Source organism: Etheostoma spectabile, chromosome 3 (genome assembly GCF_008692095.1).
Source record: "Etheostoma spectabile isolate EspeVRDwgs_2016 chromosome 3, UIUC_Espe_1.0, whole genome shotgun sequence".
Lineage (NCBI taxonomy): Eukaryota > Metazoa > Chordata > Actinopteri > Perciformes > Percidae > Etheostoma > Etheostoma spectabile.
In genome coordinates, this window is record NC_045735.1 from 27,617,399 (window position 1) to 27,632,536 (window position 15,138).

Here is a 15,138-nt window from a genome sequence, read left to right on the forward strand (position 1 = left end):
GCAGCGACTGTATTGCATTTTGCCTGTTAAACCGTGCTTGTGTTTTTCATATTTATGTAGAATTATATTGTGCTCTTCTTATGTAAAATATGCGGCTCTGGTAGATGTTCGCAATTGGTCATGCTGCGCAAACATCACTTCTTTTATGTGAACCCACGCGCGCCGCTGGATTAGGAAACCCTGGGTTGATTGAACTAGTTGATAACCACCGTCGTGACACAGCTTATGCAGGACCGCGGTTATACAGTAAATATCCGCTGAAATAAATCCAGGGCATTGCTCTTGATTCGTAGCGCAGGCCTCTGGTCAGCTGAGAGAAAGAAGTTGGGTTAACATCTCAGCGACTTGTGGAAATGCACATCACCATGCTAAGCTGCAGCTGTGAGTTTCATTTAGTCCTTAAGTCTGGGTATGTTTCCACTGTGACTTACTGGACCTGGGGTGGTCATCACAGAGGTGTTCCCTTTTTTTCTTCTAACATATTCTGCTTTTTTGCGATTGCTTGTTTGCTCATGTCTGGCTTCTCTCCATCCCTCACTGCCAATCTAGTCTTTTGGTCCACTACCGCCCCCTCTCATTTCTGCTTAGTCATCCTTGCAGTAACCAGGCATATAAACAAGCCAGTCAGACCTGATGGCTGACCAATGAGAAGGCAGTTTGCAAGAGAGAGTCAGCCTTTTACAGTATTTTCCCTCTTTCACTCTAAATGCTTTCTTTATTAAGTCCAACTGCATGCGTGGCAACTTGCCAGGAGCCCTACAGGTTATGTATGTTTCTGTGAAAGTTGTATCTCTGTGTGTTTATAAGGGTCACCATTTAGAAGCTGCATGTTGAATGCCTGCTCTGCAGCAACTTCCAACAGAGTCTTGAGACCTAGATACTTGGTAGCCTTCTGTCACATTTCTGCTGCAGCAATTCCCTCAGGGACAAGTGGTTTTCTCTGTTATGCAATGTCTCACACTAAGACACACCTACTTCTATAATGCCATTTAAACACAGACATATTATTCTCATTAGGGGTGCAGTTTAAAGGTCATGCAGGCTGCATCATAGATCAGTGGCTGGACCTTTTGTTTAGCTTAGCTTAGCACAAATACTGGCCAAAGACATAAGAGGTGCTGGTAGATTGATATTGTACCTTCAGGGAAAGCAAGGCTAGCCAGAATGGGTCTAATTCGAGTTTTTATCTTCATGTCACTTGTTCCCCAGATAAGTGGACAACGATGGATGGATGGTCTATTGTTTCATTATTTTATTTTTTATTTTTCAAACTTTTTTTCAGTTCAGGTTTATCCTGGTCAACACGTCCTCTGAAGGACGCCTTTTCATGGAAGATCCAGTCCATGGATTTGGACTTAGCTATAAGGTCACAAGGTTTTCTCCTGCATCTCTACCTGCCTTTTTCTATTTGACCCCCAGATGTCATATTTTTTTATTGACCGAAATAAATAGGAAATTGGCTTGTAGAAGGTCCCTTAAATAAAACGCACTAATGAAAACATTGAAAATATTTAACATAGGCACAGTTTAGCAAAAGTAACTACAGAATGTAATTAATAAAGAAAGAGAACCAGTACCTCGATGTAGTCCACCCACAGCACACACACTCTCATACCACCACTCGTGTTGAGGCACACTATGCGTCATGCACTATTTTGGGTTCTAGCCACTCTGTCAGGAAGGTATTTACACTGATAGTTTGATAGTATTAAGTATTTTTCGCTGACCGATTAAATTGTAAGAGAAGATGGTCTTGCTGTTAAATTGCCCAAACTGTGTCTCTGGTTGTGTTTACATTGTCAACACCATCTGGTTAATAAAGAACATCTAGAGTTTTGTAATTAAACAGTATTTCAAAGTACTGAGAAAATATATTTTTTACAGTGCATTTTTCATTCATGGTTTTACATATAAGCCTCACCGCTGAATTATCTTCTACAATACTGTGTTTTGTGTCCGTTTTTCTTGCTGATTGTGTAATGACAATACAGATTTTTTGATGTGGTATTTGTCCCATAAGCTGATGCCTCTGCGACCTGTTGAGTCATGCACAAGGCCATGAACCCTCTGTACAACTAAACCATCATCAGTATGTTCAGACACACAGATAAGTGGTAGTGTGGTACGAGGGCAGAGGTTATTGAGTTCATGCTGAATGGGCTGGGCAGTCGACTAGAGAGAGGGATTTGCCGGTAAATAGTTTTGAGGGCAGCATTCTGTTTTTGTGTTTGTATGGGTGGTCGGGTGTTTTATCAGGGCAAGAGGTTAAATATCTTTCCACCTTTTGATCTGCAATGCTCCGTTGTTGGGACTACACCACAGGATAAATGACTTGGTCAAGTTGAACACAGAGACAGACAGCTTTACAAATGGAACATAAAACTGTCGAGTTGAGTTACATTTCCATCAGACAGGGTTAGCCTGCTTTAATGTTGCTGAGCCAACAGAGTTGTGAACACGACGTGTCATTTCTACTGCTGTGTTTAAAAAAAAAAAAAAAAAAAAACTGTTTGGCTTTAAGTACTTTACTTAATCTTGGTAATCTTGTCCCTTATGACCTCATAAGGGGCAAGATTCCAGATTGGCCCATCTGAGCTTTCCTTTTCTCAAAGGCAGAGCAGGATACCCAGGGCTCGGTTTACACCCATCACCATTTCTAGCCACTGGGGGACCATAGTCAGGCTGGAGGAACTCATATGTTAATGTAATGATAATGTTAAAAAATCTCATAAAGTGAAATTTTCATGCCGTAGGGCCTTTAAGTTACTGCTAATGTACACCAAAAATGTCCTGCTGTTTTAGGAAATGCAATGTATGTAATGTGCGTGTGGTCATCAAGGGAGACATATTTTACCTTGCTATGCTGTCCTGTGGAAAACCATGCCAGCAAGTCTTGAATGATCACAGTTTGTCATGGCTTAGCTTGCTGCAAGTATCCACACTCGAACAACGCATTTAAAAAACGGCATCAGGAATCAAGGGGCTTCAGGGGCTTTCTTTATCTAATACACTTTTCCTATCAAAGTTGCCATCATTGGGACTTGCTCAGTATTCACGTGCAGTACTTAAACACTTACCTAGGGTGCCAGAACTCAAAACACAGTGACACACACAGAGGAGAGTTGAGCAAACGTGTCCTGCTGGTGCTTTTATGAAAAGCAAAAGTTTCTTAGTTTGCACATGATCTGTATTTTATCTCCAGTACCAATGTATTGAATTGCCTCCTGTGTGATGTGAAAGCTTCAACATGTGAAAAGCAAAGTTTGCTTCCATGGGGTAATATACAAACTCAACTTGTACTGACACTGCTTCTTTTTGTTCCTGTAGGAACTGAAAGACCTGACTCAGCGAAATGAATGCTTAGATCTAAAAGGTAAGCACCAAGTTAACTGACAAGTGATATAAATTCAACTTGTGGGAATCAGCAGATACCATTACTTTTTTTACATTGGGAGATTTGTTTTTTACAAATGTTATCAACCTTATCAACGTATGTCTTTAGGTGAGAAGCTGGACTACAAAGCATGTGAGTCTCTGGAAGAGATTTTGAAGAGGGTCCAGTTTAAAGTGATAGACCTGGAGCAGACCAACCTGGACGAAGATGTAAGAAGATCCTGCCTTTAAAATCTTTCTGTCTCAATCCCATCCTTCATTTCTCTCATGCAACTAGCATACTTCCATCTTTCATCCGTAATTTATGCCTGTCTCTCTTTCACTGTTTCTTTCTGCCGTCAAATCACACTGATCCTCTTTTTCACTCTCACTGTACTGGCAGGATTTGGAGTTTGTCATGGGTTTTCTGATTACTCCAGATGTCCACTTGTGTAAACACCATTAGTGATGTTTGGGCTGTAGACATGCACAGAGACTGTGCTGCAGTGTGGAGCAGAGGGACACAGGCCTTGACCACTTCCTTTCACACAGAACTCCACATATACTACACTCACAGACACAAGCTCTGCTTGAGTCACATTGGATATGTTTCTTTAGGGTACCAAGGGCCACTTTAATTACTGCTCATTATTTTATCTGTGTCTGGCAAAGCCATGTCAGGACTTTCACCCAATCGCAGAATTGATTTAGGCCGCATTCCCCGGCTGTATTTCAGAACACTTGTAGATGGTGTGATAATTATAGTCCTGTCTTTAGAGACATATGCTGACTTTTATAAATGTGCAGTTTGATTTAATTTTCATGAAATTGAATATGAAATAAAGGTATCCTGTGACGTTTTTGATCACTATTAGTGCTATGAGCAATGTCTTAAAGTCCCCATTTTGTCTGTATCATCTGGATGCACACAAGGACACCCAGGATACATGCCGTTGATGATTTTATTATATTCCACTGTTTCGTGTCTAAACATACGTAGAAAATTATCAACAAAGCCAAGGAAGAAGAATACTGCTAACAAGTAAACATGGATGTCAACAATACAGGTTTCAAATTACCGGTATTTCAAATATCTGCTCTGCAATTGTTATATGTGGTAGGAAATGCTTTCGGCATATTTGTTAGACCTCAAAGATACACAGTCTAGTTTGGTAGAAAACAGTGAATTTAAAACACAACCTGAAAACTCCACATGGTACCTTTTTTTTAAATCATGCTACAAACTGCTTCAAATGATTAATTATCAGGTAGTAACAGTGACAGTAACAGTGTCTTGATGGAGAACAGTATTATATAGCCTGAGGGATTAAATAAGTGGCCCCAGCCCTATTTGTGTAGCGGGGGCATCTTCTCATTGTGCTTTGTTCATCTGCGTTCTTCCGATGTTCTAAACTAATAGAATTCACCCAACATCTTAAAGATAATGAGAACACATTTAAATACCAAGTGTTAAGCAAAGACCCATGTTTTGAATGTTATTATCCAGATGATGTATCTAGATACAGATCAAGTTATTTACCAGGAGTTGTCTCCCTGGGCGTAGGTCCAGCCTCACAAGATGACAAAAATGAGCAAAATGCGTCACCAGTCCATGAGAGCAAACAAATGGAAAACTCAATTTTACCCAGTTGCATGCCAGCATTTTTATTGTGTAATTTTACTTCACCTGCAGCAAATCGCAACAATTACAACTCTGATTTGGTTTCATAGTATTGTTTAGTTTTTTTTTTTTTATACATAGAAGACTTTTTTAACAGATCTTCATTTTAGAAAATACACACACAGCTTACACACATGCACACACCTGAGCTTCAAGTAATACAAACAAATGCTGCGTGACATAAGCACTTTTTCCACCCAACATGGAGCGCTGTCCCAGAAGTCTAAAGTGGTTGAATGAGTCAGTGACTGAGTCACCAGAGAGCAGTGTCTCAGTCAAAGACAAGTGTCCCGCCTTGGGTTTAGATGAAATGATACGCTGAATGGAGGAAAGCATGTGTTGAAAGGAGAAAAGGAAGTTGGGAATAAAGAGGAAGGTGGGATGGAAAAGGAATAGAATGGGGAAGTGAGAAGATGGAAGTGATAAATAAATACAGTAGATGGCTAGATTTGGCAGAGCCACAGTATAGAGTATAGTGGCCTCTTGTTGGGAATGATATGGCAAAATGAAAAGAGAATAAATAGTTTTAAATAGATGTTTTAGGAAGTGTTGGGAGGAGCAGCAATGGGGAGCTCTAACAGGCTGGCTATTATTGGGCTGGATGTGACTCATCTTTCCCCACCCTGTATATAAACACACTTGTATATACTCGGTAATGTTTCCCAGTAAACACACACACTGAGGATAAAAGGTTATGAGACGCTATGCAGCGGCCTGTCTGATTTTGTTACTCATCAGCCTTAGTGGAGGATAAACTCATACGTTCATACATCCATTTTAATCTGCTAGTCACATCCTGAAATTGGCTGCACATAGGAGCGAATTCACCACTGGCAATTGATTCTGGTGGTTAAGTTTGCTTTTACAGTAGCTGTTGCTGAGTAAAAGACACGCAATCCAAACATTAAAGTTAAAGACCCTGTAGCTCATTTTGCTGTTAAAACATGCTTAGAACTTGTTGAAACTAGAAGGGAATTTAGAGAGCGCAGACCTCCGCCAAGGCATGCCCTATTTCACAATGTTAATGCATTGTGAATGTTCCCAGTCTGGAACTAACATTTCAAAATATTCCAGCACCACATTAATGTAGCAGAAATGCCCTATTTCACAATGTTCACAAAAATGAATGAAAATGAAAAAGTGTATTCGCCCAATGATTCAGATCCACTTCAAAATGTAATGGGTTCTTCCTTGGCCCATGCTACACCCTTCCACTTAGTTTCATGAAAATCAGGCCAGTAGTTTTCTGTAACCCTGGCTGTGTCTCATTCCGCAGACTTCCGTCAGTACATTGCTAATGTGCACTGACTACTTACTGCCGTAGTGCCCACTTTCGATGGTTACTATTGTCCCAATAGGAAAACCTATGTTAAAACACTTTGACATTGACTAGCGTTAGCATTAGCATGTAATGTTACGCTAATTATCTCAACCGAATAATTATGTTGGCTTCAGTCACTGAGGAACAAATAAGGAATGCGTTAGACGACAGTAAAATGTTTCGTATTACCACTGTTACTTACATTTATACGGTTGAGTTGTCGACGCTGCTCCAGCTGTCTCGGTTGAGTCGTCCGCCATTTTTTTTCAAACTTTGAAAAAAATTGCCGACGTCCCTGGTCCAACCCCTTTGTAGTCAAGATGGCGCCAGTTTAGTGCGAGTAGCGTCCATCGTTCCACACTGAAGTTTTTGACCATTTCATCCAGGGTCATCCAGGTACTTTCAGTGCACTGAGTTCTTGCGTTATCTACATTATGTACTTAAAACTAAGTGTTTGAAGTGTGCACGTAGGCAGTTTGAGACACAGACCCTGCTGACAAACAGATAAACCAACAAACATACAAAGGGACAAATCAAACCCAAAACATAACCTCCATGGTGGAGCAAAAAAATGCAGAATAACCATACATTCACCACTCAGTGTCATCAACACCTTTATACAGTCAGTATATCAGTAATAGATGAAAGAGATGCAGCCGCTACAACACTCTGATCACATGAGTGCACTTTGGCTGCATCACCTGACATTTCACTTAAGTCCTTTTCTGTATCTGCTCCTTTACCAAACAGGATTTTTACGATTTTGCCCATTCACCCTATTATTTAATCTTTACATTTATAACTACAAGAACATAGCTGAAACAACAAGTAACTGATTACTTGTTCAACATAAAATATATATTTGTATACTCCACTAACCTTTTGTTTGTTTTTTTAAACCAAAAATGCCAAACCTTTGGCGGTTCCAAGCATTTCAAATGTATATATTTTTACAATAGCACGCGCTAGAGCAAATGAGATCGTGAGAGAGTGACGGCAATTAGCTTTGGAGCGAGTTCCGACTCTAGAGTTATAGTGAGAGAAATAAAGTGTCTCCCCTGTGCTTTCTGACCACGGTAAGACATCTGATTAATAAGATTAATAAATCAAGCTTTAGGCTCTGGGAAATCGTGAGGGGCATTCTTCCCAATTTTCTTTTTGGCTGAATATGAAAATAATCTGCAGATCAATTTAAGAAAGACATGAATTTAGAGCTACAAGGATTGATGGGTCGGGCAACAGAAAATTCATTGAAAACTGTCTTGTCGTTTGAAGCAACAATGGCAAACATTTGCTGTACCAGCTTTGCTTGTCATATGTGAGGAATTAAAAAGCTTTTCAGTGTCATAAGTGACAGTAAAGTAAATATCTAAGGATTTTGGACTGATGATCTGACAAAGAAATTATAACCCCATTTTCAACTCTTTTCTGATCTTGATGAATCAATAGTTGAATTAATATTTGTAAGTTGCAGCCATACTCTAAAATGAACTTCATTCAATGTTATATCTAGAAGAATCTAGAAGATAAGAGCTGTTACACTGTTCATTTTCACATGTTCACTACTTCAATGTTTACTGTGGACAAGACAGTAGCCCAGACAGATGTCTCTTTACCCCCATCTGAGTAAACACCTCCGCCGGTCTCACTTATTCTGAAGGACTGTTGCCATGGCAACCACAACTGCTCCAGACTATATCATGTAACATCTCTTTCAGGGTTTTGACACTGTGACAACTGTGAGATTTGTTTGAAACTGTTGGACTTAAATCTGAAATACCATAAATGTTAATATATCACGCCTATTCTCTGTCTGTGCTTCTCAGGGTGCATCAGCTCTGTTTGACATGATCGAGTACTACGAGTCAGCCACACATCTCAACATCTCCTTCAACAAGCACATTGGCACACGGGGATGGCAGGCCGCGGCTCACATGATGAGAAAGGTGAGAGATCATCCTCTACAGGGGAAAAAGGACAAGATGGTAATAGGAAAGAATTTGTTAATAGATCAACAAAACACTCCAAAGAGTAAAATAAGATCACTTTTTTTCAAAAATGTCACAAGATTGCAAAAGACATTCATTAAAATGAAACAGTAAACTACATCACTGCAAACTAAACAATAATTTAAGAATACAATTACATGGAAATGCCGTTTATAAAACAAATAAGTCAGTTTTTGTTTCTTCAGTTCTTTGGTTTCACAACAAGTCCAATGAATATTTAAAGATGTGCCTTGTTTCATTACAACTGTAAAATATTCTAATAGATAATAATGTTAAGAAAAATAAGTGCAACAGTAAAAAGAGAAGACAGGAAAATGGCAACAGGAATAGTGCCATCAGAGGGCACTCAGGATGAACAATAAAAGTAATTATTTGTAAAATAAAAAGGGTGTGGTGTACTACACTGATCTGTTTGTTGTCTTATGTGAGAAAATTCTTCAGCCTCAAGATTCAACTGTGTGCTGTATTTAATGTTATGCATGATGTTTTCCCAAAAAATAGGGTGTTCTGGCTCAAATACCACTGACTTGTATTTTCATCTACTTTTTGTAGTTTTATCTTTTTGCCCAGGGGCAAAGATTGATCTGTCCACTGTTATTCGTGTCTGGCTGAACTTGTGTAGTGCATCGCTGCTATTTTCTGTCTCAACTCAAGTGTAGTAGTGGACCTTTCCTCACTTGCATATGTCTCAACTATGAAGAATACAAATTGGTTATGCAGGCAAACACATTAATATATTACTACTCTAGCAATAAATGTACAAAAACATGAACTTTTTCAACCATGTGAAGGAACTGTTGGTTGTATGTCAGAGGAATAGAGAGGGTGAAGCCACTCTACAAAAACTTATTTCATACAGTTGTTTCTGTATAATTCTATACTGTATAAAAGTTTAAGGTGTAAGATAAAGTGTGTGAGATGATACATGCAAAAAAACATGTCCGAAACCAGATGATTAATGATTCATGAAAAGTTTCATTTTTGTAGTAGGTTACTAGATTGTGGAGTTGATGGATGCTTTTGGCTTGGCTGAAGTTCACTGTGATGTGTCCTGGCAGTGGACCGCAGTGAACAACACTGTTTGCCAAACCACAAATGACTTTGCAGCCTTTGTTATTAATATTGTGGCCTATTTATTTAGGTTTTTTAAAGATTTGCTTTATTATTACACCTTATTACTTATTATCACTAATGATTCAATTACAGTGTTTACAAATATTTATGAGCACCGCAGTTGTCTTGTAATTACAACTGTTACAGTGAGAGAAGCTTGTTCCTCATCGGGTCAGTGTTTTCTACAAGCCTTGCGTGTCTGATGATCAACAAAAAGCTGTCTGGAGACACCATCCTGTAGATTTTTTGTGTTGTTGCTTTTCAATAAAAAGTTGCAGTAGCTAATTTCAGCAAAGCCCAAAAGCTCTTATCACACTAACTCTTTGACAAGTGTTTGTCCTTGAATCCCTGAGGTGAAGCCTGGGATAAAGCAGATGAAAACCAATATTGAAGTGCCTTTGATCTGGGCGATAATGTGCATGCACATCATCTTTGTCGTTCAAATTTGTTTATTTGAGGCTAATGTTTTATGTATGAAGTCTGATGGAGCTTTCAGCTGGTGCTCATTGTTTTACGGGAGTAGCTACATGTGTAATCACAGCTAACAAGTGGTTACGGGATTAGGACTAAAGATCATAGCAGAATGTGTGTTTATGTTTGTGTATTAAGCCTCTTTCTGACCAAGTAGTTACAGGAACAGTCCACTTCTAAACAGTTATAACTATTCTCCCCAAAACCGGTTTTCGATTCTAATACCTGAACTTGTGTATTGTCCGATACTGAGTACTGATCCAATACCAGCGTGTCATATATTTTACGTTTTAACAACTGTGTACTTCTATCCCTGTATGGATGTGATGTGATTTGTTGTCGGTCTGGCTCAGGTTAAACTCTTTGTGAAACATGAACAAACGCAAACAATGAACGCCACAGAACTTTATTTTAATGTCCAGTTTGACAGTCCGTTATAACGGGAAAAAAATTTAATGTAGATTGTCTTTAGGGCTTTATTACATGGTATCGGATCGGTGCATGAACTCCAGTACTTCCCAATACCAGGATTTTAGGCAGTATCGGATGCGCTACTGGTATTGGAACATCTCTATAAAACAACAACCGCATGGAGAAGGCCATCGGAATGTTCCTGTTGTGCCTTGAGACGGAGTTTGGACGCCAACGTTTAAAGACTAGGCTGTAGTACTTGACAGAGAAACACAGAAGACAAAGGCTCCAGCATAATATGATCCTCCGCATCAATCTCTTTTCAGAGTTCAGCATTCCGTCCATTCTCGTAGTAATTCACATAGTCAAGTAATTATTCAAGTAGTCAATGTTTTGCTAAAACTGACGGCATGGCTTCTACAGATGTTGCGCTGTGCAGGCATGACTTATAAGGACCAGTGAATGTAGACCTAGGTCAAAAGGGTAGGAGGAGCTGAAAGATTTACAGGAACTGCGGTCAGAGAAATTTAATAATCACCAAATTGGTCCTGTCGGAACACAAGAAAAAAAGGGTTCTATGAACGTTATGTTGTAAGAACTGCAAAATCCCCTCCGGTCGGAAAGCGGCTTGAGTCAGATGTTACAGTTCATCTACTTTCATAAAGTCCACAGGACAACCTCATCTCAAAATGCCATTTTGACCTTGTTTAACTATACTCCCTGTCCTTTATAAATGTGTTATTTTATTGCCCTTAGGAATACAAAGATTGTTTTAATCACAATAATGAGGACATCATTTCACACACAGTTTTCCCTGCATACAAAATGAATCGTATCTCTGTTGGTGTTTCCCTGCCAGACGAGCTCTCTGCAGTATCTCGATGCACGTAACACTCCCCTGCTGGACCACTCGGCTCCCTTCGTTGCACGAGCGCTCAGGATTAGTGGTAGCCTGGCAGTCCTCCACCTGGAGAACGCTGGTCTGTCTGGCAGACCGCTCATGTTACTGGGTAAGATGGGCAGAGCGGTTTCTCTTTTCAGCCTTGCCTTCAGCATTGGAGATTCCTAATTCATGAGTTTAGCCCTCCATTCCTAACATTTTGTTTTTCTTCTCCCCCCACCTTCCTTTTATAATTTGTTTTCCTGGACAGCTACGGCTCTGAAGATGAATATGAACCTGCGGGAGTTGTACCTAGCAGACAACAAGCTCAATGGCCTGCAGGACTCGGCCCAACTCGGAAACTTGCTCAAGTTCAACTACAACATTCAGATCCTGGACCTGCGCAACAACCACATCCTAGACTCCGGTACACAGCAGTGATAGAGTACACATACTGCAGCAATATTGTATTATAGTCAGTATAGTTTTCACAAACTCCAATAAGATGAGTTTATTGATCGTTGTGGGGAAATTAGGTAATTGTAGCAAAAGAACTACAATGAGAAATAGAATAAAAGCAATGCACATATTGGGCAAAGGTAAATTAAATACTTACTAAATAGTCTGCATATGAGCATGTGTTCAAACGTAGTGTGGCATGTTGGCTAGTACAAACCAGTAAAGCGACTGGGCCCTTATCTCATATTCTCAGAACATGTAATTTACCAGTTACAGCAAAGAGTTGTTTATTGCGTTTTCAAAGAAACGGTAAGGAATTGAGTTTGACCATCTGCTCACTGATTTGAACATGACCGGCTGGTTGGCCGTTTTAAGCTCAACCACACTCATATTATTTTTTTGGTTTTGTTTGACAGAGTACCATATTTCTATAATTGTCACCACTGAATACAGTATAGTGCCATTCATTTGGATTAAACAGCATTACGTGGCCAAACAAATATTCCTCTTTAGAGGTCTGCATAACAGACTGACTAATGAGCTAAAAATAACCAAGTCTTGGTATAAAAATGTGTTTCTTGCTTTGCTTTTCATATTATTGAAGATTTTTTTTCCCATCTATACTTTAATTAATAAATGGACGTACAAAACTAAACTCCTTTTAGCACTGAGCACTTCGAGATGCAAATACACAGGGTCTAAATTCATCTAAGTGTATTGTTTTCCTTCTTCCAAATAATACGTCTTTACTGTTTACAGTAAAGTAGGTCGTTTTTTCTTTTAGGACAGCTTGTAAAATGCAATACAAACACGCTGCTGCTAACGCACCAGACCGCCTTGAATTAGACATTTTATTTTAATTCACGTGGTGTTTTGTTGAAATTGTGTTATTTTAAAGTTAAAAACAAATGTACTTACTCTGTCTGTTTCTCCGTTTGTCATCACAGGTCTGGCCTACGTGTGCGAAGGACTAAAAGAGCAGAGGAAAGGTCTTGTCACTTTGGTGCTATGGAACAACCAGCTCACACACAATGGCATGGGCTACCTCGCTGCTGCACTGGTACACACACACACACACACACACACTTATCAGAGGTTTTGAGAGGAAAATAGTGTCTGTGTGTGTCTATAACCCCTTAGGCAAGGAGGATTCAAATTGCACTGTCAATCAAAATGGACCTTTGCTGTTTGTTTTTCCTCTTTTCTGCTCATATCTGGTCATGTTCGTCAGCTGGGCCTTACTGGCCAGCTTACTTCCACATGGACATGTTGTACTCTAGCTCAGTCTGTCTACACCTGGTATGACTTTTGTTTATTTAATGGATACAGTTAACCCAGTAAAACCGAGAGAGGGCGAAGGTGATCTGCGAAAGACAATATTTGAACAAATAATTTGTTCATGCAGCTTTTCAACCACTTTAGTGTCTGAAGGATCATGTTAAAAGCAAATAAGATTAACAACTGTCTCATTGTTAGATGAATGAGTCATATTTGCATTTCACTTGAGAAATCGCTATCCGATTTCTTTGTGTAAACTTGCGTGTGAAAGGTGTGTAGGTGAGAGATTATTGTAATGACTAAATTGGCGTAGTGACGTCTGGTTTGACTGGATTTCCATGTAGGCTTCTCCTAAATGCAGCCAACATTTTTTGCAGTCATATTTCACTCAGTGAACAGATGTGAGACCAAGGCATAGCTATCAAGACATTATCGTCACACTCATTGTTCACTCAATGTTTTTACAGACAGACAGACAGGGTGGCTGGCTGCCTGACTGACTGACTGACTGGTTGCCTGACTGACTGACTGACTTACTTACTTTCATAGTGTGCCCTTACAGTAAAGTTAGATTGTAGCATGTTTTAAAGGAGCAGTGTGGAAAAGAAAATGCAGAAAGGTGCAACTGTATCATAGTGTAAGAGAATGTCAATTCTATATCTATTTGAGTACATCAGGCTGCACAATATAGAAAAATCATTACTTAACTATACACAGACACTACTCCATACAGATAAAAATACAGTGTGGTGTATTGACCATACAGGCAAGCTAGCAAAATGGGCAGGTGGTTAATATAGCCAGTAAGGGAGTCAAACGGTGCCAATCAGTCCAGTCCAGGGTAGTCCAGCGTAGTTTATGTTTATGTATAAAGGCACTCAGATGAAGGCATGGTACAAATGGCAGTGTTCAAGGCAGACTTAAACACTAAAATCAATCACACTCCTCCCCTTCTGTGTAGCATTGTAGAGCTTAATGGCCCTAGGGACAAAGGACCTACGCAGCCTGTCCGTTTTGTAAGACAGGAGCCTACTACTGAACTTGCTCTTCTGCTTGGTGAAAGTAGTTTGCAGGGGATGGCAGTCATTGTCCATTACAAAGATTAATCCGGTCAGGGTCATTTTTTTCTGCAACTGATGTCAGTGACTCAGCTCCATGCCCATCACAGAGCCAGCTTTTCTCACCGGCCTGTCCAGTTGTCCAGTATCCCTCTTCCTAGTGCTGTCTCCTTAACATACCACAGCATTGAAAAGGGCCATGACAGACTGGTAGAGCATAAGCAGGAGTTTGCTGCAGACATTAAAGGACCCCAGCCTCCTAAGGAAATAGAGCCTGCTGCATCAGTATTGGTAGACCAGTCCAGCTTATTGTCAAGATGTAACCCCAGGTACTCGTATGTACTGGCAGTCTCCACATTCACCCCGTCAGTGGTGACAGGCAGCAAGGTAGTGGCCGGCCTCCTGAAGTCCACCATCATTTCCTTAGTTTTGGTGGCTAGTTAGTTCTATGCCATCCCACAAAGTCCTCCACAACGCTTCTATACTCCCCCCTCCTGTCCATCCTTGATATACCCCACAATTGCACTGTCGTCAGAGAATGTCTGCATATGGCATGACTCAGATTTGTACTTGAAGTCTGTGGTGGACAAGGTGAACAGTACAGGAGAAAGAACAGTTCCTTGGTTCACCCCTGTGCTGCTGACCACAGACTCAGATGTGAGGTTCCCCAATCTAACAAACTCGGGCCATTCAGTCAGGCTTAGGTCCACTCTCATCTAGGGGTGGAACGGTACACAGAAGTCGCAGTTCAGTTTATACCTCAGTTCAGAAATCACGGTTTGGTGCGAGTTTGGTACAATGGAGGGAAAGCAAAACAAAAAATCCAGAAGGCATTTTTTTTATTATTATTATTGTGCATGTCTCAGGCTTTACCATATTCTGCCCTATTTTGCACCCGGCGCAGCACTGCGCAACGCCCGACACAAGTGTTGCTGTTCATAAGCCTAGGCGCATTTTACTAATGCACTGTTAAAATAACAATGAAAGGCTGCGCTATTGACTTTAGACCAGGTTTTTGTTTTGTTTTATTGTTTTGTGCATGATCACTTACCACTGCCTCAAGACCAGCACGCCCATGGGCGCAA

At 40.2% G+C, this 15,138-nt stretch overlaps 1 protein-coding gene and 1 long non-coding RNA gene across 5 annotated transcripts in view; one reads left to right on the forward strand and one right to left on the reverse strand.

Moving 5' to 3' along the window:
• The window catches only part of LOC116673256 (uncharacterized), a 16,600-nt gene extending 13,641 nt beyond the window's left edge, over positions 1-2,959 (reverse strand). Inside the window, exons 1-2 of the long non-coding RNA XR_004327803.1 lie at positions 2,949-2,959; positions 2,368-2,382 (exon numbers count right to left, since the gene is read on the reverse strand). This is a non-coding gene — a long non-coding RNA (uncharacterized LOC116673256). The remainder of the gene's footprint in view (positions 1-2,367; positions 2,383-2,948) is intronic.
• Positions 1-15,138, forward strand: part of ppp1r37 (protein phosphatase 1, regulatory subunit 37) — a 45,352-nt gene that overhangs the window by 22,321 nt on the left and 7,893 nt on the right. For all 4 annotated transcript variants that reach the window (XM_032505390.1, XM_032505380.1, XM_032505397.1 and 1 more), the window contains exons 3-8: positions 3,328-3,373; positions 3,503-3,603; positions 8,201-8,320; positions 11,238-11,388; positions 11,530-11,685; positions 12,665-12,777. In XM_032505390.1, coding sequence (XP_032361281.1) covers positions 3,328-3,373; positions 3,503-3,603; positions 8,201-8,320; positions 11,238-11,388; positions 11,530-11,685; positions 12,665-12,777 — 687 coding nt within the window. The remainder of the gene's footprint in view (positions 1-3,327; positions 3,374-3,502; positions 3,604-8,200; positions 8,321-11,237; positions 11,389-11,529; positions 11,686-12,664; positions 12,778-15,138) is intronic.